At 41.1% G+C, this 25,213-nt stretch overlaps 1 protein-coding gene across 2 annotated transcripts in view; it reads right to left on the reverse strand.

The window, feature by feature from the left end:
• The window catches only part of ARNT2 (aryl hydrocarbon receptor nuclear translocator 2), a 677,642-nt gene that overhangs the window by 452,503 nt on the left and 199,926 nt on the right, over positions 1–25,213 (reverse strand). The window contains exon 5 of one of the 2 annotated variants that reach the window (XM_078682932.1): positions 6,753–6,967. In XM_078682932.1, the coding sequence (XP_078539058.1) occupies positions 6,753–6,967 (215 nt within the window). Of the gene's footprint in view, positions 1–6,752; positions 6,968–25,213 lie in introns of those variants that run through there. The other variant, XM_078682933.1, reaches the window with a different exon arrangement.

Here is a 25,213-nt window from a genome sequence, read left to right on the forward strand (position 1 = left end):
TTACAGAGTGCATGATTACCTATGATTGATCCCCTGAACTGGGAGTTTGGTGAGTGAGCTGTAAAAAGTTACTCTAAGCCAGGAAAACGGGCAGTATTTTTTCAGTTTTGCAGTTCCGTAGATATTCACATCTGAACCCTAGTCCATTTTCTCTAGCCTTTTGTTTGCTGTTGTAGGTGCCCAGAGTCCATGCCCTCTTATCCGGAAACACTGCTGGCGCCTGAGTTTCTTAACTGCACCAGGTAATTTCCAAGATAATTGTACCTCAGCCCTAAGATTCTGGCGTACTGTTTGAGAAGCACTGTAATGCCCCAGTGACAAGACAGAGTACTTGAGTGTACTGTCACCAGGCTAGGGACTCTAGTCCCTTTTCCCAAAATCTGACGTTTCAACTTCCCAAGCTAGGAGGGGACACTCCGCGAATTAAGAGTTTGATCTGTGGAAAGTGCTTTGTGTCAGGAGAGGTTTTGTGGCAGGTGCACTAAAACATCACTAAAAATCCAGTACCAGCAACAAAAACGTTATCACGTGCAAACAGACCCCCCGAATCAGGACTCATAGATGTATGTAGGGATCCTTATTTAACAAACCTACGCATGATCAGATTTGTTCAGAAATCCCCTGTGCTCCATCACAGTGTGGGTCCCTGGTCAAATCATAGCTCTTACACTGCTGGTCTAGTACAGTTCCTACAGATCTCTTCCTATCATCAAACGGTGCAGGCAGGCATTAGCTCAAGTGCTTGTAGGTGACACATGTGATCCAGACTTTTTCCACGGACTAAGCCCATTTAGAAATACTACTAAATTGCCCTATTATTTAGATCCTTATCACATATCACTCAAGATGCAAAAAACGTAGAACTTGGTGAAGAAGCCAGAAAAGACAATCATGCTTATGCCCTGAACTGGGACCAAGTTTTCTGTAAGCTACTAATATCAAAAATATTTTCAAAGCAGAGTGTAACTGCGGCCATAAATGCATTTTAAATATTTACTGTCTTTGCCCGACAGACCTGAAGGAAATGATGCAAAACCCACCAACCAGAAAAGGTTAAGCTACACCCTGGAAGGTCAGTGGTGCTCGTGTAATACCGCACCAGCAAAACTTAATGCAAACGTCAATGAAGGAACTATAAGGACAAAAAGAACTATGCCAAGCATATATATTATGCACTAAATTAGAAACACATTTTTACAGCATCGTGGACAAACCCTGGAGTACTCAAAACGTTTGTTTGTGACCTACATCATTGTGAATGTGTTAGCGTAATCTTCATTTGTAAAATAATATACAATGAAGAAACATTAGCAATCAAGTCCAATCTACTCTCATAGTCCATTCATCCTTTCCCTGTGCTAAATAAACACTACTGAAAGGTCAAAAATACTTTCAAACGACTTGAAAAGCCCACAGTAGCAGGACACTAAGCATCGTTAGAAAGAGTAACATCGTATCTGGATTTAATCTTTTAGTAATATCTGTTTATGCCACTGGTGAAGTCCTACAGAGAATTCAGACATCAAAAGTCTTTAACCGATCACACTACTAGTGATTGATAATATGCAATGTTAGCAGTAGATCCCAACCTGTAGCCATTGAATTTCTAGTTAATCAAAAAAATGCTGTAATTCAATGAAGGCTTCTCTGTAGAAATCAAAAGGAAAACCATGACACGTCTTCCAGTCTATATATACATATATATATATATATATATATATATATATATATATATATATATATATATATATATATATATATATATATATATATATATATATATATATATATATATATATATATATATATATAGATAGATAGCTTTCTTGTATTGCTCCATGCATGAACCAGTGAGTATCTTACGTATACAATGAAGCACAACAATCAGGAAATCAAGTTTTCATGAAACATTAATGAAATAGGGCAACTACACACCACATGTGTAGGAAGCCCACACAAAGGAACACTTTACTCAAGTACCCTAGCCATAACCATTGTAATCACGAGGATAATCACATATTTGGACAACTCTTGAGATTACGACAGAACTATCAAAAATTATTATCTTGAGGAAACCCACACTCTAGCCAGAAAATTGAAACTGATGAAGGACGGTCCCTTAAGAGAGTGGGGTACAGCCACAGAAGGAATTTCCTAGAGTAAAAAAAAAGGGAAAACAACACCTGAAGATTGCAGATGTCAGTATATTTGGGACTTTGAGTAATCCTATTAAGAAACTAATTCTAAGGAATGTATGCTTTCTGACCATCCAGCCCTTTCAAGTCCAAATTCGATGTTTACTTTCATAAAAGAAAAAGATATTATGCGGACTCCCTTGGTACATACATACACAGACTCCCCTTCTAAAAGAACCTTGGAAAAACATCCGAACAGACTTAAGGTGGGGTCATTATGTTCTAAGCACCACCACAATGTGCAGCAAAATGTTTAATATGGGCAGATACAGCCAAATCCTATGACACCACACCATTAGTTTGTTTCAAAATGTGCTGTACTGCAAAAAGTGTCTATGCAGCAGCTACTAAGTGGGCAAAACAAAAAGCAAAGAGACACATCGTACAGAAGACTGTAAAATATACTCCTGGTAGGAACATTACTGGGTTAAGAAGCACAATTGTAAGTATATGGAATAGCTTGCAGAACATGTCTGCATCAAGAAAGTGTGGTACACTTACATAGAGCGGCTTATCATCCGAGATGATATTCTGGCGCTGTGCTGCAGGTCTTAGTCGAAGAGCCAGGTCTTGAGTCCTTTCCTAAAGTGGATCAACGAGGGTGCGGAGGTGGAGCGGGAGGGTGTTCCAGGACTTGGTGGCGATATGGGAGAAGGAGCGTTCTCAAGACCGGCATCAGCGGATGCGTGGAATCTGTGCATGGGCAAGGTGAGCGGAGGTTCCTGTAAGGTCAGTGGAAATTCAAGCAGTGGTTCATGTAAGCAGGTCCTTGGTCATGGAGGGCTTTGTAGGCGTGGGTCAGAAGCTGGCATTGGCATCTCTTCTGGATAGGGAAGACAGTGGAGGTCCTTCAGGTGCTGGGTGACGTGGGTCCTCTTGGGTAGGTTGGGGATCAGTCTGGCTGCAGAGTTCTGTATTGTCTGGAGTCTTTTCATGAGATCGGTGGTAGTGCCTGCGTAGTGTGTGTTGCCGTAGTCCAGTCGGCTGGTGATGAGGGCCTACATCACCATTTTCCTGGTGCTGATGGGGAGCCACTTGAAGACTTTGCGGAGCATGTGGAGAGTGTGTAAACAGGCTGAGGAGACAGCACTGACCTGACGTTTCATGGAGAGTTCGCTGTCCAGGATGATGCAGAGAGTGCGGGCATGATCTTTCGGAGCGGGAATGGGTCCGAGCTCCGATGGCCGCTAGGAGTTGTTCCAGTGTGGTGTGTCTGCCAAAGATCAGGACTTCGGTTTTGTCCATGTTGAGCTTCAGGAAGTTCTTCATCCAGGCTACGACATTCTTCAAACAGTTGTGGAAGTTTGTCTTTGTTGAGGTGGGGTCCGCTGAGAGTGAGAGGACGAGTTAGGTATCGTCGGCATAGGAGATAATGTCGTTAGATCTGACATGGCTGCAAGTGGTGTCATGTAGATGTTGAAGGAGGTTGGGCAGAGCGGTGAGACTTGCGGGGCGCTGCAGATGGTGTGCTTGGGTTGTGAGGTGAAGTGGGGGGGAGACAGGTTTTCTGGGTGCGACTCGTAAGAAAGTATGCCATCCATCGGAGTACGTCATCTGTGATTGTAATCTGGCGCAGTCGATTAATGGGTGTGTGGTGGGAGACGGTGTCAAAGGCTGTGGAGAGGTCAAGCAGGATCAGGGCGGTTGATTGTCGTCTGTCGAGTTTCTAAACCTTGGTAGATCCACAAACATGAATAAATCGTGAGCTGTCTCATAGTGATTCCATAATAATAGGTCATTATTCCTTGGACACGTGTTTTAACATGTAGCACCTCACCTCGGTTAACTAGGATTTAGATATCTTATAGGATTTTTCTAAAGTGCACTTACAGCCAATAGTGTCTCTTGAAGCCTCATAGCAATTCTTCAATTTCACTTCACTCTCCTCACTGAGGTCTCTCAAAATTGGCCATCAAAAATAAATGAGACTCAGTTTTCCCCAAATATTTTACTTTTTAGGAAATAAGCAGTGCTGGAATCCTAGTGACTATGACTCCAAGCACTAAACTCATTTCTATGCTCACAACCCACACTAAGAGCATTTTGTCAATGCTTGTTTTTTGTTCTGCAATAGTTCTCAGAACTTTATTGTTGTGGAAGTTGCCAGGCCTAAACTCTAAAAAAAAAAACACAAACTGGGTAAAAGCAAAACATTTTTAATGCCTGAAATTGCATGCATTGCCGCATTAGTCCCTATCAACTATCACTGCCCCATGCTGTATGTTGTAATGGGCGTAAGAAAAATGTGAATTATAGAATAACAGAACAATGGATAAAGATGGTTGGCTGAAAGCTCCAATGAGGCAGTGCATTATACATAAAATGTAAGTAAAATCAAAACGCCTTGGCTCACACCCTATCTAAAAAAAAAGTCCCCTAGAATTAGTAACTCTTCAATTCAGAACACTACCAATTATATCAACCAGCTCTTGTCGCTGCTTACAAGTCCTGAGTGATCACCCCTATTACTTCTACACGCGGCTGAGTTGTCACACCCTATGCATAGTTCTACTATTGTTTACTTTATGTGATTTGTGATTACATGGTGCTACAGAGGTCAAGCTGTGATGTGTGAATATGCTGGGACAACATGAGAGGTTGTCACTTGTGTGTGGCTATACTATCAATCTTTTGTGTGGTGTGACACTTTTTGCAGATGCATGAATTGAGACTGTTTCATTGGCTAGATCAAAAGGTCATGGTAAAGCTATACATTCAATTTCAGAACATTATTTTAGTAGTAAGAAAACACAAATAATGTTGTAACACTGAGGATAGAGAAGGTCTGTTGAGACACATATGAGCCAGAGATGATTGGACGGAGCGACCGGGAAGGCTAGCATACAGGAGGTAAGGTACATGAGGGTAGGGAGGACAGTCGAATAGAAACAGAAATGATACAAGAGGATAGCAAAGAAGTGAGTACAGAACACCTGCAGGAGGAAGGACCAAAGTAGGCTGACTGAAAGAGGAGGGTAGGCGTGGCACACAGTGACACCCTTTAAGGGTGGGGATAGTGAGGGTTGTGGCATTAGCCATACAGACAAGGGTAGGTGGCAATACCTGCATCAAATGGGAAGTAAGAATGTGACGGCTGAAAACGCGGAGGAAAGCCATGAGGAAAGGAAGCTGCAGGAAGGAGCAGGTATTTTCAGATTCACATTTTGCCATATTACTAGCATCATCTGACAACAGTAGAGTTGTGTCCAAATAACTATGCTTTACCATGCTTTACTTTCTACAAGTCACGATGTGTGCACACAGTAATACTGCCTCCATTTTCTTTTTTGTCTAGGACAAAGCATGCAAATTGAACAACTCACATACATTATGATTGTTCGCACCTGAGTGAAACCGCAAGACTTGCATGCATGACTGATCGACAGATCTACCCACTAGTGCATTTTAAAAATCACATCTTTACCCCTCATTTCTGCCTATTGATTATGGATGGTGATCTACCTGTTAAATGACAACATATATGATTGGCTAGTTTCCTCCCCACTCAGTGGCACTGTATTGTAAACCTTGGCATATGTTTACTCTACTCAATGAAAATGAATGTGAAGCTTGACCCTTGCTTTCACTACTCTGACTTAGAATCTTAGCCCGCATTTTTGGACTCCTTGAAAAAGCTCTGCTTGCGAGCCCCGCTTTTAGTGGTACTAGTTGGTGGAGCTGAATCTATTTCTTTATCTACCAGTTCAATAGAAAATAAGATCTAATTTTGCAATCCCTGCAATGTGCAGTTTTACACTTTTCAAGATGGCGGCTGGGGCAGGACATGGGTAACACTTGGCTGAACTTAGAACCATCTCAGATATAGACAGAATTCTTCATTGAAATTGTGATTTTGTCACGGACCGTGGGTAGATACAAGCATAAATCTAATAAAAGCACAAATGCAACATACACTCGTTCTAATACTGTCCTGTAATACAGCTCTTGTCCTGATGCTGACTTGTGCACCCCACCACCCAGACTACTTCACCAGTTTATTGTACCCACATGACGAAGGAAAGCCTTGTGCCACCAGTGAAGGACGAGCAAAGAGAAAGCAAGTGACCCAATGCACCACATCATGGCTCGACACAAACTGCACGTGAACAGCTCCTATTACGAAAAGGACCAGCACGTTTGCCATAACCCAGTCAGGCCACACAGCCAGGCTGAGGCCTTGCGGCAACAGAGACTGCACTAACAACGAGCATCAGTGTAGTAGAAGAGCAGAGCTCAACAGAACGAAGCGGACTGTGAAGGCCTGAAAAACTGATGCATGAGAGACTAACAGCTCCCCTTACAAAAGGCTGCCAATGAAGTTTACTCACTGGGTAGGGCCTGCTAGTGCCTCGAAGCAACGCGCCTGTCTCTGCTCTGCAAGGCAGTGTGGCGAGGAAGGGGGCATGTTGTGTGGCACTGGGACACTTGCTTTCTCAATCTGATCCACACAGTCGGATCTCGGAGATACATTCACCACCCTAACATGTCATCATATAGTGCCCCTGACACTGTCAAAATTATTCATTAACGAAAAGAAAGTATGGATAAAAGAGCCACCTGTTCTGTCAGAAAGGAGGGTTTATAGGCGCCGTCGGTGGATTTATTTCCCGTGCCCCTCATGGATTTCATGTGCGACACGGCCATGCGCAGGATGGTGAGTTTGTCAGGCTTGCGTGCCAGTGCGCTGCAGGTGGGCACCATGTCAGACAGCTCTGTGATGTATTGTGTCATCTTATTCCTCCGACGTCTTTCAATTTCACTGTGATTCATCTCTGAAAGAATCAAACCAATAGAAGAAAAAAACGGAAGAGTATAAGAACAGCAGTTCATCAAGCCAGAGCAGCACCCTGCCTTAGCACAGCCTGGCAGCCGCAGAGCCGTGGCACGTGCGCCTGTGCCCGCTGTGTACCAAGCCTGGACGCCACTGTGTTTGCAACGTGTGGGTGCCGTGGCATGGCACGTGTGCAGTGGATGAGCCTCTAAGTGTGAACCCTACTGGGCTAGAAGCATGTGTGCACCCCTGGGTTTTGGGGGAGAGCGTGTGTGCGTATTTTCATTCTGCGGAATCTGGGTGGCCCGTGTGCGCAGTCTTAGTAAAATGTGGATGTACTTTGCACTAAGAGCAGTGCACAATGCCTGCATGGGTTCTATACATGTCCCGTATGTGTGCTCTCTTGTATGTACCAGTTTCTCAAGTGGCCTCGGTTTACATTATAGTATCTGAAGTCACTGGCTGTGGGGCTCCCAGGATGGATACGTGTTGCCTGAATGAACAAGCTGCATCTGCCTGTGACGTGTATGCACGGTTGTATTGCCTGGATGTGCTACCATGCTGAATGTACAGCCTGAGAATGAGGTGTGCCTTTGGGTTATAGTAACATATATATATATATATAGTAATATATATATATATATATATAATATTTGCCATCGAACTGTGAGTGTATGTGCCATGTGCACTTTCCTGAGTTTCCTACCTGCCATATTAGTGTCTAGTGCACCATAAGTGCTATCTGTGTAGTCTAGAGCCCCAAATGTGAATTCTAGTATATCAAGAACGCAGATTACCTGCCTTAGAATGCCTCTTCATGTTTAATTCACGGTGCCTGCAGTATGCAGTCCATATGCCTTAGTGACCCCTATCGTCAGACCTGTGCATCTTACTACGATCAGTGTTTGCTGGTCTCACCACATCCCTTGTGGTTTGAGGATTCTAAGTGGGCTATCTTCTACACACCAAAATGAGTGCCCCTATGTTCCATGTGTGCATAGGTATTGCCCTGTTTGCCATTCTGTGTGTTCTAGTGCCTTGAATGGGGCACTACGTGCTTCCCTGTATCTCCTAATGGCCCCCTGAGCCTATGTGTATGCAAGTGGGTCACGTGTGGTATGCAGCTGCGATACTTGCCTGCATGTAACTTTACTCCAGTGGTACTACTTGAGCTTTGGACAACATAGACTTTCGCTGTATTTGAGTCCTGTTCATCAAGGAACATTTGCCAAGTAAGGAGACATCAATCACCTGAATGATGCTCAACCATTTCAACTCCAAACTGAACTATCATATTCATCCCTTGCCCAAGATTGCCGTCTACTGTCCCAAGAGAAGTGCCAATAGACTACTGAAACAGCTCTGTCACCAAACTACACAGACTCAGGCTAAGTATGATATATATTGGTCCCATCAACTTGTAAATGGTGCACTTTGAGCAATATTCGATGTACAACATAAACCATCCACCAGTCACGATCCATATCAAAAGAGCAACAAATGTCATTTAAAAGCTGCATTTTATCTCCGATTCACCACGAGTTCCTAAATTTCAACATAACTTTACCCAGCGCACACACAACTCCAAGAGCATCATCATGTTTAACAGGTCGCCATCCAGTCAGAGGCAGCATTTGCAACACATTCAGCAGCTACACCCAATAAGCAATTCGAACGCCTCATAAAAATAAAGCATTTCTAAACCCCACACCACTCTGTAAAAAAAAACTGGAACTTAAAGGCAACCTGACCCAACAAACACTTCAAACACCTCATTATGAGGTCTTATACTCATTAGACGTGCTTGAGAGCAGACACTAATTCAGCAAACTAACCTACAACACACCATCAACAACCGCAAAACAGCACCTTGTTACTTGGAATCCAAAGAAGACAACAACCTCAACAAGTTCAGTCAGCCTAATGCTGCGACGATATTAGCAGCTACACCCACAACATAAAATCGTGAAATGTATCATAAATGCCTAGTCACTTGGCAGAACATACATTTCTCATCTGGGACATCAAACTTCAAAGAGAGACACAAACAGCCAAATTAAGCGCCCAAACTAAAACATGAGCCATAATCGCTTTCAGTGATATAAGCAGAAATTGTGGCACTAACAGCCTGAATTACACTAGCAGCCACAATCTGGCGAGAGCCATTGTCACGTTGGCCACAAACTACCACAAAGTCATCAAAAAATGAGAAAGACCATGGCATTCTAAAACAAGACCAAGCGTGCCACAAATAAGCTGACAATTTGAGCACCTTACATCAACAATTATAACTGCTGCACAAGCCTCCTTCACCTACCTCTTCAAACAGGACAGCATATAAGACAACCAAAATATATTTGCCCTTTCTATGACAGCAATGGACTTCATTATTCAGACCTAGTCCATCAACACCTCAAAAAGAGGGAGAGCAATACAGTCTCATCCGACATCTGCTATCATCTACAAAACAAGCTCTGTCACAGCAAACTTCAACAGCACACGACCACATCGCATACCCAACCACCTTAAGCAAAGAAAGACATGTCACTCCACAACACAAACAGCCAAGATGAAGAATCAACTACCCCAATATACACACAACAAACAGCTACCAAAGACATCAACTGTTTTAAATGAGGCATCACCTGGATCAGGAGACACAAATTGTTCCTAGAGCAGATATTTAACTGGAATAGGAACAAGGCATATGAGGAATTATCTTAGCCAAACTGACAAGGACTGATATATAAAGTGCTATCTAAATAATGAAACCCTGATTAATGTAAGCATGTACTGTGCACATGGTATAAATCAGTTAATGTGATAGATGTAAGTGTTGGTGATGTGATTAATGTTTTGTTGTCTTAGGCTGTAAGTGTAGTAGTGGCAATACCACTCAGAAGGCAGGGTTTACACTATGGAAAGCGTCTTCACTGAAGAACCAAATATATATTCCATACCCTAAACCCTGTGTTCTGATTGGCTCGGTACACAGCGCCACAGATTTTCACTGTCTTAAATAGAGACTGAAATTATACCTGGGAATAATGGGGGACTTGGGTATAGTTTAGGCACAAGACTTCATATAAATACTGTTTGAACTTTAGAACTCCGATAATTAAATTCTCAATCAATCTTGATTGAATGATTAAGGGCGTGCACTTTTAGACGCACATATCATTGGGTAACACACTGTCAAACAAGAAGCAATGTGAACAAAATAACTGTTGCGCTATGCTGATATGTTCTTTATTTGCCAGTCTTTACTTTCATTAGTGAACTTCCAATTACTAAGCAGTACCTGAACGTCTTTGGTTGAGAGATATCAGAAAATCTTTAGGGACAAGAGAACAATGTGATCAAATGCTTCAAAAGTAGAAAAAAGGGGGCACTGTTCCTTAGCAATGTGCTGGCACAAGGCCCTAGCACACACTTCTTAAGTCACACTACCATGAGCATTTTTCTGAGAGATTGATATTCTTGCCAACACTTCCAGCATAGGAGTACAAGATCGTGCAGGACCAACCCAACCACTTGGAGATCACAATGAGTGCAAGCGAGTGCAACCCAACCAGTTGGAGCACTCAATAAGTGCACGTGTGTGCAACCCAACCACTTGGAACACTCAGCTACTTATGCACCCCCTCCTTTTGGGTGATGCAAGTCTCCCTTCACTGCAAACTGGACCATCTATCCCTCGTGCCAGACCAGATCTTACAGAGTTACTTGTCCGTCCAAGATGGTCTGTGGCTCTGCTCTTGTGCATCACCATCAATTACAGCCAGTGGGATTCCTTTTCAGTAACTGTCAGATCGTTTCATAAGTGCTTGAGGCAATAATTCAAGAGATTGCTCTGCCCATGTCCTAAAAAGGATTCTGCATTCCTGTCAACCAGTAGCCATGTGAATCCAGGAGGCATCTTCACCTCTTCAGTGTGAAAAGGGCGCACCACCTGCTGATTACAAGGGCTGTGCCTAGGCTCTGTGACCAGTGGAACGGATAAGTCACTGATTCAGCACATCACATGGTTAGACATGCCGACAGTATTGCACCTGGCCGTTAACGCTCAGCTTAACGAGCAGTGCATCTAATAGGCCTATTGGGGCTGGAAAACTAAGCTACGAAAAGAGCAAGGTTGAGGCGACGGGAGATCGGAAAAATGTGTGCATCAATTATTTAATCTCACAGCTGTGCTTCTTGCTTCACAGAATCCCCTCTGCAGATGAAGATACTTGGAAATGATATGCAGTGTAACAGGCATTATGCAGGCATGCAAATAAATCATCATACACAATTCTAGCTACAATCAACATTAACACAAATCCTGGACAGTAGCTACATGTATGAAGTATGAGTGTGCAACTTCATACCACACAACTAACAGCCATTGAATAGGCATGCTAAGCTTATCAGCAGAGTGCCCTGTGCAGGAAGCAGCGAGAATTAGCTGGGAAGGCCCATAAAGAGCACAAAATACTCTGCTCATTTCAAGAATGTGTGTGGAAATGCTGGCCACAGTGTGACTGGAGCTGCTTGTGTGTCAGCCTGCAACCAAACAACACAGCCTGACTCGAGTGTTCATTTTGTTTGGCACAGACCTGCTCAGAGGAGCAGAATGTATTTCAAGTACGATCCATGGCGTCCTCATGGACCAGATTGGGATTCATGCATGACCCAAACACTGTCAGTGTACCCATGTGTAGTTCACGTGTGACCCACTAACTGCAGACCTTTCTGTGTATACGTTTGACTAAATCACTCATCAAGGAAATGTAGGCAATTTATCTAGGACCAAACTATTTTCCATGGAAATGTGGGGACTTCGTGTTATGACACAAGCATATTTCAAGTATGACAAAACCATTAGACACAGATATGTGCATTTCCTGCATGTCTTAAGCATGATCCATTCACCTGTGTTTTGAACTTCACGTCTGAACACATCATTTGTCATCTAAATCCACCTTATGTATGACTCAAAATACCACGTAATTCTATATTACCTAACCACTAAACATAGCTCTGCGTGTACTTCTTGCAGAATGTAAGTCTTCCCCCTCAACTCACACAAATAAATAAATATCTTCTTTATGGGCTCATACGTACCTCATATAGAGAGAAAAACGCACCAACAGATGCACACACCACCTCCTCCCCTCTCTTTAGATATGTACGAATATGTGACCGAGAGCAGTTTCTCTGAGGCAGAACACACTAGGGAAGTAACTCCAAGCCCTGCATGTACAAACCAGGCAGTTAGCACTGGAAAAATACCCAGAGCTCACACATATTGTGGACATAATTCTCACTGAGAAAATATTCCAAGTCCTGCCATCATCCCAATCTCAGTTTGGACTGGGAAGGTAATCCCTGCCCCACACCTAGAACGGTGAGGATGACCCAACATAGGACAATTCTGAGATGTGACATCCACGAAAGAGGACAACACCTGCATAACTGGTTTTGGTGTCATAAATGACACAATGAACAAGTAAATAAATGTCAAGCGACATAAGGAGTTTTCCTTCAAAAGCTACAGCGGGGAATGCAGGCAAGAAGAGAAAATACCATCAGGAATAAAGAAACTCCTGGTAGACACCACTATCTTTAAGCAAATCAATGGTGCATATATGACGTTTGAGGCTGTGGTGGATCTACTCTTCACCCAAGGTACACCACTGTGATAAACTTGAAAAGAGGGAGGGTCCACGGTTTCTAAGACTGCCTCTCTTAGCTATTATAGCAACAGTAAAGGACCTGGAAGACATTTAGAAAGATAGGTATATAAGATCTGGAAAACGATGTGCAAATATAGATCTGGATGGATCTGGAAAATATGTCCACCCCTCCAAAAGAATATTCTCTTTAACATGACTACAGTACAACAGTCTAACTCGAATTACATTTCAGTGATGGTGTAAAGCTATCCATCATGAATTCTGTCAAGTAAGCGTTGCATAAGGTATCCAATATCTAACTAAAGACCATGCTCCCCCAACACCCATGCTGCGGATTTCCTAACTGTGACTCTAAATCCTGGTGATCACCATTAAATTTGTAAATGGCAGCTGTATATACAGCACCTTCGGTACCGCAATCGCTCTTTAAACCTTAAAGAGGCTCTCAGGAAGCTAATTGCAGACAACAAATACAAAATAATAAATTGATAACACTATCAGAGTGTTTATGCCTCTAGAGATCTTTCTTTATTTCCTTCGTTCTGTGGTGACAAGACCGTAAGCAGGGCCCTCACTCATTCTGTTTTAGACTAGTTTACCGACCACTTCTATAATCTTAAATGACTCCGAGAGGAAGCGCAGGAAGCAGCCCTAAAGCAGAGAGGAAGGAAGCTCAATTTCTAGCGCCCAACTTATACAATAATATTCCAAATGCCTGAATCCAAAATAGAAAAAGAACAAAAGAAGAACGAATACAGAGAACAAATGAAGGTGGTTGATACCAGCTCAATACATGCACGGACTTAAAAATGCCAGAATGGGCATAATGGAAGATACAATAGAGGTTTGAAATCTCTTGAAAGTGACATCGCTAAACGCTGTGCTATACAAAAATAGATGTGTTTTAAATCAAAGAATATGTAGTACAATTACTTCTACCTATCCTTTTTAGGCAATTACTCTAATTGGCACATCATCATCTTTTCTAGGGCCATTTTACAGAAAACTCGAAGGCAAAGTCGAAGATATTTTACTAGCTATGAATAATAACGCAGATAACAATATTTCACAGTACTTCTTACTTGACAAATATGATTCCTAAAAGACACAGAGTCCTGCTTTAACCATAGACCATCACTGGAATTTCATTCAACTGCATCAGGGTAGATTTTATTCACAGCAAGAGAATACACTATCATAGGAAACCGATACTCACTTGTGAGTACTAATAGAGAAACAATGGGTCCGGAAACCATTAGCCTAAGGAACACTAATAACAGCACAAAGTATAATCTCATATTGAGGTCTTTTCTCATGTAGGTTTCTAAAGACCCTGACAGCCAACGTATATGTCAAATTTCATGACAAGGCCTGTGCCAAATGTAAATTCACACATTGAGAATATCAGTTTCTCCCACACGCACAAAGTGATGGGTTGGCAGAGAGATTAAAAAAAACTTTCTTAACAGATTCGGAGTAAAATCTTAGAAAAGGTGTGACTGATCTTATCGCAACAGATCCTCTGTGTGGTCATCAATACTCTAGGTAAGGCACAAGATGAAGATGAATATCATAATACAAGAGTACTACTAGAATATGTAGTTGATATGGCCAGAGCTCATGAAATACAAGTTATCCAATAAAACAACAAAACTAAAAATGGCATAGAACCATTCAACAGTTATGCAATATTGATTTTCTCACTCCCCATGGACAATGTCTTGCTAGCTCAATGAAACAGGCATGCAAGGTCCTACTGAAGGTGAATCGCTAGAATTAATACACATTCTTATTCAGCGTGGCAGATCGGTGAGTAACAAAATTATACTGAAAATTACACATTTCTCAGAAACAGGTAAAAATTGAATATGACCTACAAATACCTTGTTGTAGAAGCTGAGCATAGATGCGAGAGGACAAATTAAGACCAAGAGAAAGGCCATAAAATGGAACGCCGGAGAAAGAAAGAATAGACCCACAGGGACAGCCATAGTGGGGCATACGATGAATCAAATAACTGTTTATCGGAGGAACACTGGCATTGTTTAGGAGCTTTGTGTAGCACTCCAGGTTGACATGTAGTACATTTACCATGCATGACGAAAACCAATTTCCAGGTAGGCTTTCCTTACACTTCTCAGTTAATTTGCAGATTAGTGGCACTGAGGCACATACATATTGAGTTTCATGCACAACATGGCTACATGCTCACAGAAAGCACGAGGAATCTGGACATGGTTTCCAGATAAATCCGAATCCACTAAAGATTTAGTTCCCTATATAGGAGGTAGCAGCAGTCCAATCATATCAGGTAGTGTCTGTACAGGCACCCAAAAGAGAAACGGAATAGATGGCAAAGGGAGACACTAAGGAAAAGGACATAAGCTCATAAAAGGTGTATTCAAGAGAAGGTAAGAAACAGTTGCACATATGGCCCTAAGAAACCATGGAAATAATGGAGGAGCAGAAGATTAAGAAAACTATGCAGGTAGGATCTGTAGCGTTAGCATCTGTAGGTGTTGCATAATGCAGACAGATGCTTTCTGATCAATAAATACTTTATAGAATGAATAATACTAGCACATGAGATGAAGCTAACCTAAAAGTTACACATTACAAATAAGGGATACTTATGAGGTGCACTCAATCATCCTTTTGCTGGACTTCAATGTCACATCCATCAATCACACACACACACCTCCCTTAAAAGGCAGTGCATCTCCTGTGTGAGCAAAGACATCCAATAAAATGTTAATCGAATACAATCCAAATAATTCCAATGAAACATTGTGCATTCCCAGTTTAGACACAGCACACTAAAATAAATGTTGCCTATCTCATATACTACCCACACAAACTGCTTGAAATGCTCTGTATGCACCTCCTGTATGAATCACAGGTTCTTCATAGAATCTCCTGTTTGAAACACAGATCCGCTGTGGAATACAGTGCATCTTGTAACTGATCCCTTGGCTTTCCACTGAATGTTGTGCATCTCCTGGATGTTAAATGGCATCTTTGTAAAAGGTGTCTTCAATATGACCCAAGGATCCTAAGTGGATTGCTAGCTGTCATATAAATCACACTGGCTTGTCATGGAATGCTATGCATCTCTAGCAGGCCTATGGGCTCTCTATGTAACAAGGATTATCTCCTGAACACCCTCAACCTTCTTGACTACCAAGCACTTCTATGAATATCATCTTATGTAGGACCCACATTCTTCCTAAGGAATGGTGTGCATCTACTAAATGACCCATGAGCTCTACATCAATGGTGCATTTCCAATGGATGACCCGAAGGCTCTCAATGGAATGCTGTGACTTTCCCCTGGGACCCACACGCATTCTCAATGGAAGGATGTGTGAATCTTGTATAAACCAATACATTTTCATGGCATGATGTGCATCTATGAAATGAGCCACAGGCTCTTCATGGCCAAATGGCCTCTTTATGGGATGCTCTGTTTTTCCAGAAGGATCATGGTCTATTCGCTTAACAGAATGTGTCCCTTGTATGGCCAGTGGGTTCTCAATGTCAGACTGTGCATCACCTGTATTACCCATAAGCTCTCCATAAGTGTCTTCTCTATCACCAACAGAATTTCCATGGATTACCATGTATCACCTCCTGTACTGAGTATGAGGAAGAGTCTCAGCATAAAGTTGTCTGTATTTTTTCTATGGCCCACAGACATACCACTGAATGCCATTAACCTCTCATAAGACTACAGACATGGAATTCTTTGGTGCTCATGTGAAAACCATGACCCTTCTATCGAATGTTGTCACTCTCTTGATGTTCTTGGCCTCCCCATTGAATGTAGTGTGCTGTCTGACCCATAGTATCTCCATTAAATGTTGTTTTATCATGATTGTTCATGCACACTTCCTTGAATGCTATGTGACTCGTGTAGGAGCAATCACTATCTACTGAATGCTTTGTAATGCCTAGGTACATAAGTGTTAAAGAACAGCATAGTTGTGTACAGAACATAGCAATGACAACACACAATAAGCAAAATAAAAACAAAATCACAATTATTACAAAATAAACAAGCATGTGTAGCACTCAAGGAAGGCAATTTTGACATAACACATTTGTTAGGAGTTAAGTTAATCATATAAATCCAAAACTATCTGGAAAATCAATGGCCACATTGAAAACCACTAAAAACTATACTTTGTGTGTCTAACAGTGGTCTATGTGGCAAATGGAACATGCACCAATTGGTGTCCCTTATTCATTCCAAGGCATGCCCTCATGTGCCCCTACTTATTGTCTCTTTGGACGCCAGAGCTTATGTGCTAGTAACGAACATCAGGAACATAAAATAGCGGTCTCAAACCGTACACAAAACAGCAGTAACACATTCTTTGGCAGGAACATGTTTGACTCTACCAACAGAAAGTCACATTTTGGGTTGTCCTGAAAACAAAACATTGACTCAGTAGAACTCCAGACCATCTCAGTGACTGTGATGGAGTTTACAGCCCACAGTGGCCAATAGATACAATGCTAAACGAAGTTTAATTTTTGAACGTATTAGAGCAATTTCATGCAATTGCATGTACCTCTTGCACCTTTAAGGTGTATACACGTCGACGTCCAGTGTTAAACAATGAACAAGGAGTATCCTATTAACGGTTTGCTGAATAGTGTGTACCTTTCTCCTCCCTCCCACTTTCACAGGGACCCTTCCTAAGATAGGTACATGAAAAGTGAAAGCCTAGAGACTTGGTTACCTCTTGCCTGTAGTAGGAGCTCTTCACTGAACAGTGTGTACCATTAGTGTTCTAAAGAATTTGTCAATGAAACATTTTTATTGGTGTCTTATTACAGGACACATATCCAGGGAAAAAGGTGGAGATGGGCAGATAGATGACATCTTCCTTGCTGGTTCCCATGGTTGGGGCAACCAGGACAATGAGTGGGTATAGGAACTGGTCCAACTTCCGTCAGGGTCAAGGGTTGTGGCCAGATTATCTAACACGGACGTGGGCCTTGTTATTTCCACAAACACCTATACATTTGCTGCGCCCCCCACATGAAGGGACACAAGGGCATACTCCAACCAAGGACTCTGCCTAAATAAAGGAGGGCTTGTGAGTCAGCCCTCAAAAGCATGCTAGGAGTCAGGAAAGGAAGAGTAAGGGTGGAGTGGACGACCTGACAAGAATATATTCTCACTAGCGTTTCTGTGTTTACAGGGATATTTGAGTCCACATCAAAAAATAAAAAGAGAAAAAGATAGTTCAGCTATCGCTGGATTGAACAACATGCACCGAAGTAATGAGGGACCACAGACTGCTGTCTAAGAAGGGCTTCAATGCCGAATGGTCACTGATCCAGAATGGAGATACAGTGGGACTTCAAGCCTATGGTCAAAAGACTGATAGATGTGGAATAACAGAATTATGTGAAAAGACATCTCCTGATGTAAGAATAAACAAATTAGACACCACTACAAATTAAGAATTTATGTTTGTTAGCAAGATGCAACCGTTACCTTCAGTGCTTCCCAGTTTCTTCTTCTCGGAATAGTTTGGGCAGTCTGTTTTTCACAAATATGTTTTAATAAAACAAGGAGTCGCAACAATGCTTTATTGAGCCTACATGCGAGCTTGAATGTAAGAACAGGTGCTCCCTAAACATGACTGTGTGTACACGCACATTAACAACCCTACTACAGAGATAGAAGTACAGACTTAAGACCCTGTAGTAAAAGACGAGCATAAAGCTTACTGGATAGATAAGTACATCAGACTCAGATGCACGTTTTCACAGAAAGATTGACACTGCACAAAACAAAGCAAAAATACACAATGTTATTTGCACAGACATGTGAGAAGCACAACATATTTGCACTTACAGACACACACACACACATACACACCCACACACAGAACTAGGTAAATTAATACACATCTCACTACACCCAAAATCACTATTACTCCCAGTCACAGGTACACAAGTTAACATAACCCAACTCATTTGAAACCATGTATAAGGACACAAGGCTGAAAAATGAGGGTATATTAATTTCAAACTTCTACAAACCTGTGGCGGGGAACATTGTGGACGTCACTGCAAATGGAATGGCAAGGTGAGACACCATTGCAAATGCATATCTAACTTAAGATGAATGGTATAAAGCTCAAAGACCAACTGAACATACAATTTAATTACAGCTACAATTAGTTACACTGCAGATAACTACATTGTAAACACCTACACCATGATCAGTACATTCCAAACACGTATACCTGAATTTCAAGGGTACTTTGGATAGGTGATCAAATGTGGCACAGAGGGAGCTGACCTTGCTTGGGTCTGTCAGGACATACAGGTTTTCTTGGAGGAAGCTCTAAGCACAGTTGAAACTATTGTTGGCTCACCAACCCCAAGGTACAGAACAGTACTTGTGGGTAGGGGTGATCAAGATTGTTGCCAAAACAAACTTTACTTTGCATAAAAATCAGATAAAAGTGAATGTGAGTGTGTGTGTTCAATAAAAGATGGCCAAGGTAATTTAAATCAGGCTATATAGGAGTATACAATTTTTGTTCACACATTTATCCTACAACAAATGAACCAAGACGCAGTCTGGTCATTACACTATGTTCAAGGGCATCATCAGCACAGAAATTATTAAGGAAACGGACTGATTTAAATATCAATCTCAGTGCATTTAGGTAAAACAGGAGCACAATGGCAAGCTAAGAACCATTGATATTGCCTTGCAAAATTGAATTCAGTGTGGGCTGATTAAAGAACCAAATTTCCAAAAGCATGATCAATGAAATTACAACTGAGCTGGACCAGTAGTGCGTGATCGTAGAGGCAGGGTATGCTCCTCCTAAGAGGTGGCAGCCATGTAGAAACACTGAGGTGCACTTCAGTTAATGAGATCTTAAAAAGTAAAGTGAGGACGATATCCAGGAATCTTGGACTATTGTTGTGTGCGTTATCAGAGAGACCCAGCAGACCTCTCTTTCGTAGTGGTGGCAATGCTGAAAGCTGATGAGTAGTTTAGAAGCTATTAACCATGAAGTTCCATAGAGTGTACAAGCATTGGATCACAGAGAGGCAGGATGCATTTTCCATGTAGCACAGAAATATCAAATTTAATTCAGCACATCTACATACTTGGGGCTCGATGTATATCTTGGCGGTAAGCAATAGAGCAGGACTATGCTTACCGCTCGGATAATGGTCCAACAGCCCAATTTAGATGCGGGTAGACCACAGGTTTAATCACAACAGATATCATTCTGCCTCCGCTGTGATTAAAACTCTCAGGCGGCCCTGTGGAGTAAGGGCAGTCAGAGGCAGACTTATAATAATGACCAGGTGATTTGAATGGGTGGAATTAGAGGTCAGTTTTCACTGCCAGTAACAGCTAGGAAAACCAAGGTGGTAAGGCGAAGTGAAAACATCTACATGCTCCCCTTGCCATAGGAAAGGACTCCCATGGTGACAGGAGAGTTGTCTTTTTTTTAATTTTCAAAACAAAAATTCTGCTTTGGTATTTACTTTTTAAAAAGAAAAACGAAAGCTGTTTGGTGCAGGGCTCCATAATGTTGACGGAGCCCTGTACCAAACAGCGAAATGCATTGGCAGGAATCGCTGAGCCGGAGGCTCTTGGCAATGTTTTATAAAGGACTGCCAACTTGGCAGGCGTTATTTATCATGCTGGTGGTCCATCCACGTGGGTGACAGAGTAAATTACTCCGTCACCCTGGTAGAACAACGGCACCGTCCACTAGTAATTACATTTGCCCCTTACTCTTTTAGACAAATTACACAAATTGTGGTCAGTTTTTTATTTCTCTTTATGTTTTTGCTCTTTGATGTTGTGTTGCATTGCTTCTTTTAACCAGCTTTATGTAGTCAAACTCAATAAAAAAAGACCAAACGGTTAGAATGGTGCATTATGTATAGCCCTGTGAGGGTAAGATTCTGCATGTAGATCACTTCCATACTTTTCCACTATTTATTGTGATTGAATCTAAGGATTGAAAATTATTTTGTAATTTTCGTTTGTATTCTTTGCGCAAAATTAACTAAATGTGTTCTTCAACTTACTCTAGTTAGAAGAGGATCCTAAAAGAATCCTTGTACACTTTATCATATAAATCCTAGGTCCAAAAATTATTTGTGAGAATATAAATCTATAAGGTTATATGGCTAGGTAAGGTAAACATATTGAAATTGGCATGGATGAGCTTCACTTCAGAATCTAGGTGATTGTCTGCATACAATCAGAGTGTGACATTTACTGCAGGTACTGTTTTGTGATAGACCGAATTAAGTTTATGACTTTTATTATGTTCTCGAAAGGTGATGAAAGTATTTTTAAAAAAAGGTTGTGAAAATGTATTGACATTTTCAGGAAAATGTGAAATACAGAAATAGAACTAATTTCAGGTGTATAAAACATATATGCAGTTAAGAAGAACTTATATCTTACAAGTAAGGAAGTATCAGCAGAGTAACAGATATAAATGAGGGAAGTATCAGCAGAGTAACAGATATAAATGAGGGAATGACTGAAAATTATTTGTGGTGGAGGTGAGTGAGAAATTTCCATTGAAAATGTGAAGAAATATTTTTATGGTAATATTGTTATCGGATTCCTTTTGGTATGCATAATACTAAATTGGTGTAGAGAGTTGAAACAGGCTCCAGTCAAAAATGTAATTACTAAGTATATGTCACCAGTGTGACAGATCACTGTCATATTGGAGAAGTACACAGTTTGGCATACCAACGGGAAAAATAAATAAAATTAAGTCAAATAAAATAAAAGATGGAAGGGTGTCACACATTAGTTAGAGTTCGCCCTCGACAGAAGATAATGTAATAATTTCTGTATTATTCTGTCACAACTAGTGAATTGATGAAGAGATCTACAAAAAGCTCCAGTCAGCAGTCACAAGTGGGGGTCACTGGTAAGACAGTTGACTCCAAGGAATATCATCCTTTAATCGAGTGATGTGGGGTTTCAAACGAAACACCCACCTCTGTTCACTTTGTAGAAGGGATATTTTGTCAGTGATTTTTTATGACCTCCAGGATGGTCCACTCCCTTATCGTCAGGGGTGTGATTCTTTTCCAAAATGTCTAATACCACTCCTATGTTCATTAATGCATGTCTTTGCTGTCCTAGTAGTGATCCCATTGCATCTTGATTTACAGGGGCATATAATCATGTAGATACAATTCTTTGTGTTACAGCTTGTATTTTTCTTGAGAGACCAGATTTTTCCGTCATCTAGTACAATTGTTGCGGATTCCTTTGTTAGACTGCAAACATTGCATTTTCCGCAAGGAAAATGTTCAGTAACAGGTGGTAAGCCCCATATCTGTTGTTTTTTATGTATATTGTTCTGTGTGTTGGTGGGGAATAACATATACTTGAGATTCTTAGTGAGTTTATATGCAAACGAGAGTCGGGTAAAAGGAAGAGAGCCACTATGAAGAATACCCTACAGTTTAATGAAAACATTTTTGAACGTCGTAACACAAGTAAGTGTATTAGATAGCTCTCGTACTCTATGCTCCAATAATGCATCACGTTGTTGTTCCTAGCCCTCTTATATGTGGGGTAGTTCCTTAGTGACAGTTTATCCATCAATTCCTTGGATTGTTGATTAAAATCCCTGTTCACTGCAGTTTTTTCCTATTCTAAGAAATTGGCCAAATGGGAGATTATTCTTCAATGCCTTAGTATGATGGCCATCGAAACAGAGTAAGTTAGCTGTTACGATCTGTTGGTTTTCTGAAGGTCCTAGTTTTTATTTGATCCTTATCAATAGTGATAGGTAAGTCCAGAACAGAAAGTTCCTTATCTGACATGTTTTAGTAATTCGCAAGTATGGATTCTAAGAGTTGATGCATACGTTAAATTCTTCACATTTTGCTAGGTACTCCTTCCATAAATTGAGGATATCATCATTGTGTTGTTGCCATAAATGACATTTATTTTTGTAAGGATCCTCTTCATACAAAATGAAATTATTTTCAATATTGGATGTGTACAGACAGGCCAAAATGAGATCAAATATGCTCCCCATAGAAGTTCTTAGTATTTGCAAATACAGATTATCTTCAAAGTTCTTACAAAGCACATTCAATAATAAAATGTATTGGGGGGAGGGGGAGGGAGGTCCAGTTACTAGACCCCATTACTTCCTCAACAACCTCTAGTTTGGCATCTTGGGAGATGTTAGTATATAAGGCCTCCACATCAAGAGAGATCAGTAGATCAGTCACATCACTCTAATTAGTCTTGTCAATGAGATTAAGTACATCTTTTATGTCCTTCAGAACCGTAGGGGTTTTCTCAACCAGTGGTCTTAAAAAATTGTCACAAATTTTGAGAGGGGCTCCAGTAAGGAGCCTATACCTGAAACAATGGGGTGTTCAGGTGGAGGGGTACGTCATTTTGTATTTTAGGAAAACTTTAGAAGTACGGGACTCTTGGGTGTTCATTAATCAAGGCCTGCTTCTCTATTTGTTATCCATCCCATCACTTCAGCTTCATTCACCAAACTGCAGATTTTGTGGGTCAATCTCTTTGAAGGCTCTTTCTTGATGGTATTGTAATATCTTGTGTCATAAAGTTGTCTGAGACATTCTCTTATGTAATCAGCAGTAGAAAGAACTACAATAAGCACTCCCTTGATCTGTAGGTTTTATAATGATAGAATCATCAGAGAGAGAGCTGATAGAGAGTCTCATCTCTAGACAGATTGCAAAATGGTGTTATGCCTCTTAGATCCTTGATGTGGTTCAATACCACTAGTTCATATGGCAAAATCTTATTTGGTAATGTGTTGGCATTTGGTGTAAACATGGAAAGGTTTCTCAAATCACTATCTCCTTACATCTCTGGTTCACCCATATATAAAAAGAAGGCATGTAGTCGTATTTTCCTGGAGAAAAAAAAAAGAATATTGTTTACAGATTAGTCCAAGGGCCTGATTATGATCTTGGTGGACAGAGTTACTCTGTCACAAATGTGACGGATATCCCGTTCGCATTATTACAATTCCATTATATCCTATGGAACTTGTAATACAGAGGATGAAATATCTGTCATGTTTGTGACGGAATAACCCATCCGTCAATCAGGCCCTAAATTCGTCCGCATGGGTTGGGCAGGACAAATCCCAAACCCCTTATTGATAATCTAGCTTTCACTAGTGGCGAGTTCCCTTTGAGATAAACTAACTATCAAGCTGTCTTCTGGTACTTTGTATTGCTTATCCTCACTATCTGAGCTTCCACTTGGTTCCATTGTACATGTTTGCCCCTGCCCCTTGTTTTTCTTCTTCCTCTGTTCTAGCCTCTGTCTAAATAAGGCTCGGCAAAAGGACGTTGGTGTCTCGAGGGAAACATGGCAATCTGTTTTGGCCACATTGGTTGTGTTTATTGAAAAAAGACTCATGTGATAACCATAAATTCTGAGCAGGCCTCCGAATTTATCATCACTGCCACAACTATCAGAGCTGGAAGCAGTGATGAATGATTTTCTTCTTCTCTTCTGTGTGGTAATACCTTCTTCTGTAGTTGTGTTTCTCCCGAATGAAAAAAACTCCCTTATATTGGGGTAGATTTTCTCTCGATCAAATTTCGTTATATCCTGCAACTTTGTAATTTTCTGTGGCATTAGGAATTCTTTAAATTCATTCATTTTGTTATTTATTTCAGCTAGGCTCGTTTTGAAAGTGGTAATCTCAATATTGTTCATTTCATCAGTAGAGTCTTTTTGCAGTGTTGATAATGAGGACCAGCCGGTCATGGATGCATTTCAAAGTATCTGTGACCATTCACGCAGGACAACCAGATCTTCCAAAAAAAGTGTGGTGCTTTAATTACCAATAAACCATAAAGCGCTACATTTGCCCTCAGATATTCAGTCAAGATAGTTCCATGTGGAAGCTCTTTTGATTTGGGTCTTCTTAAGTAAAGAAAGTGAACTGCAGCCACCCTCTAAACTAGGAGTACTGCCATCTGCCCCCTGAAGTGAGGGTGCCTTTAAATTTTCGACCACAGCATTATCGTCGTAGGTAAGACCTTGGATATCATTGTATACTGTGTACAGTTAGAGTTGGTCAAAATCAGATCACCTCTTAAAAATAATTCTCTTTTCTTTGTACCATGGCTGCATCGCCGTGCAAATAATTATCGACAATTGGTGGGACAGGGAGTAATGAAGGTCCAGCATACACACTCCCAATACTATAAAACAAATGCAGAATAGGCTGTTCCCATTTATACTCCAGGTAAACACCACTTGGGTACCTTGGTGGAATACACGTCAGAGAAAATATTAAAATATCAGAGCATCCTAAGGGTGATTAGGTAAGACGTAATACTCTACTCTAACCTGCTAGTCTGCACTAATGTTTGGCTCACTTTTGTTTGATGTGATGGATGTTTTACTATCGGTAATGGCTTTCACTGGAAGTTATGGCAACACAAATGGGCCATGGTTTATGCGTGGGAGCTACCTGCTGGATGGATAAGATATATTTGGAACACAAAAAATGCCTGAAATG

Source organism: Lissotriton helveticus, chromosome 3_1 (assembly GCF_964261635.1).
Source record: "Lissotriton helveticus chromosome 3_1, aLisHel1.1, whole genome shotgun sequence".
Lineage (NCBI taxonomy): Eukaryota > Metazoa > Chordata > Amphibia > Caudata > Salamandridae > Lissotriton > Lissotriton helveticus.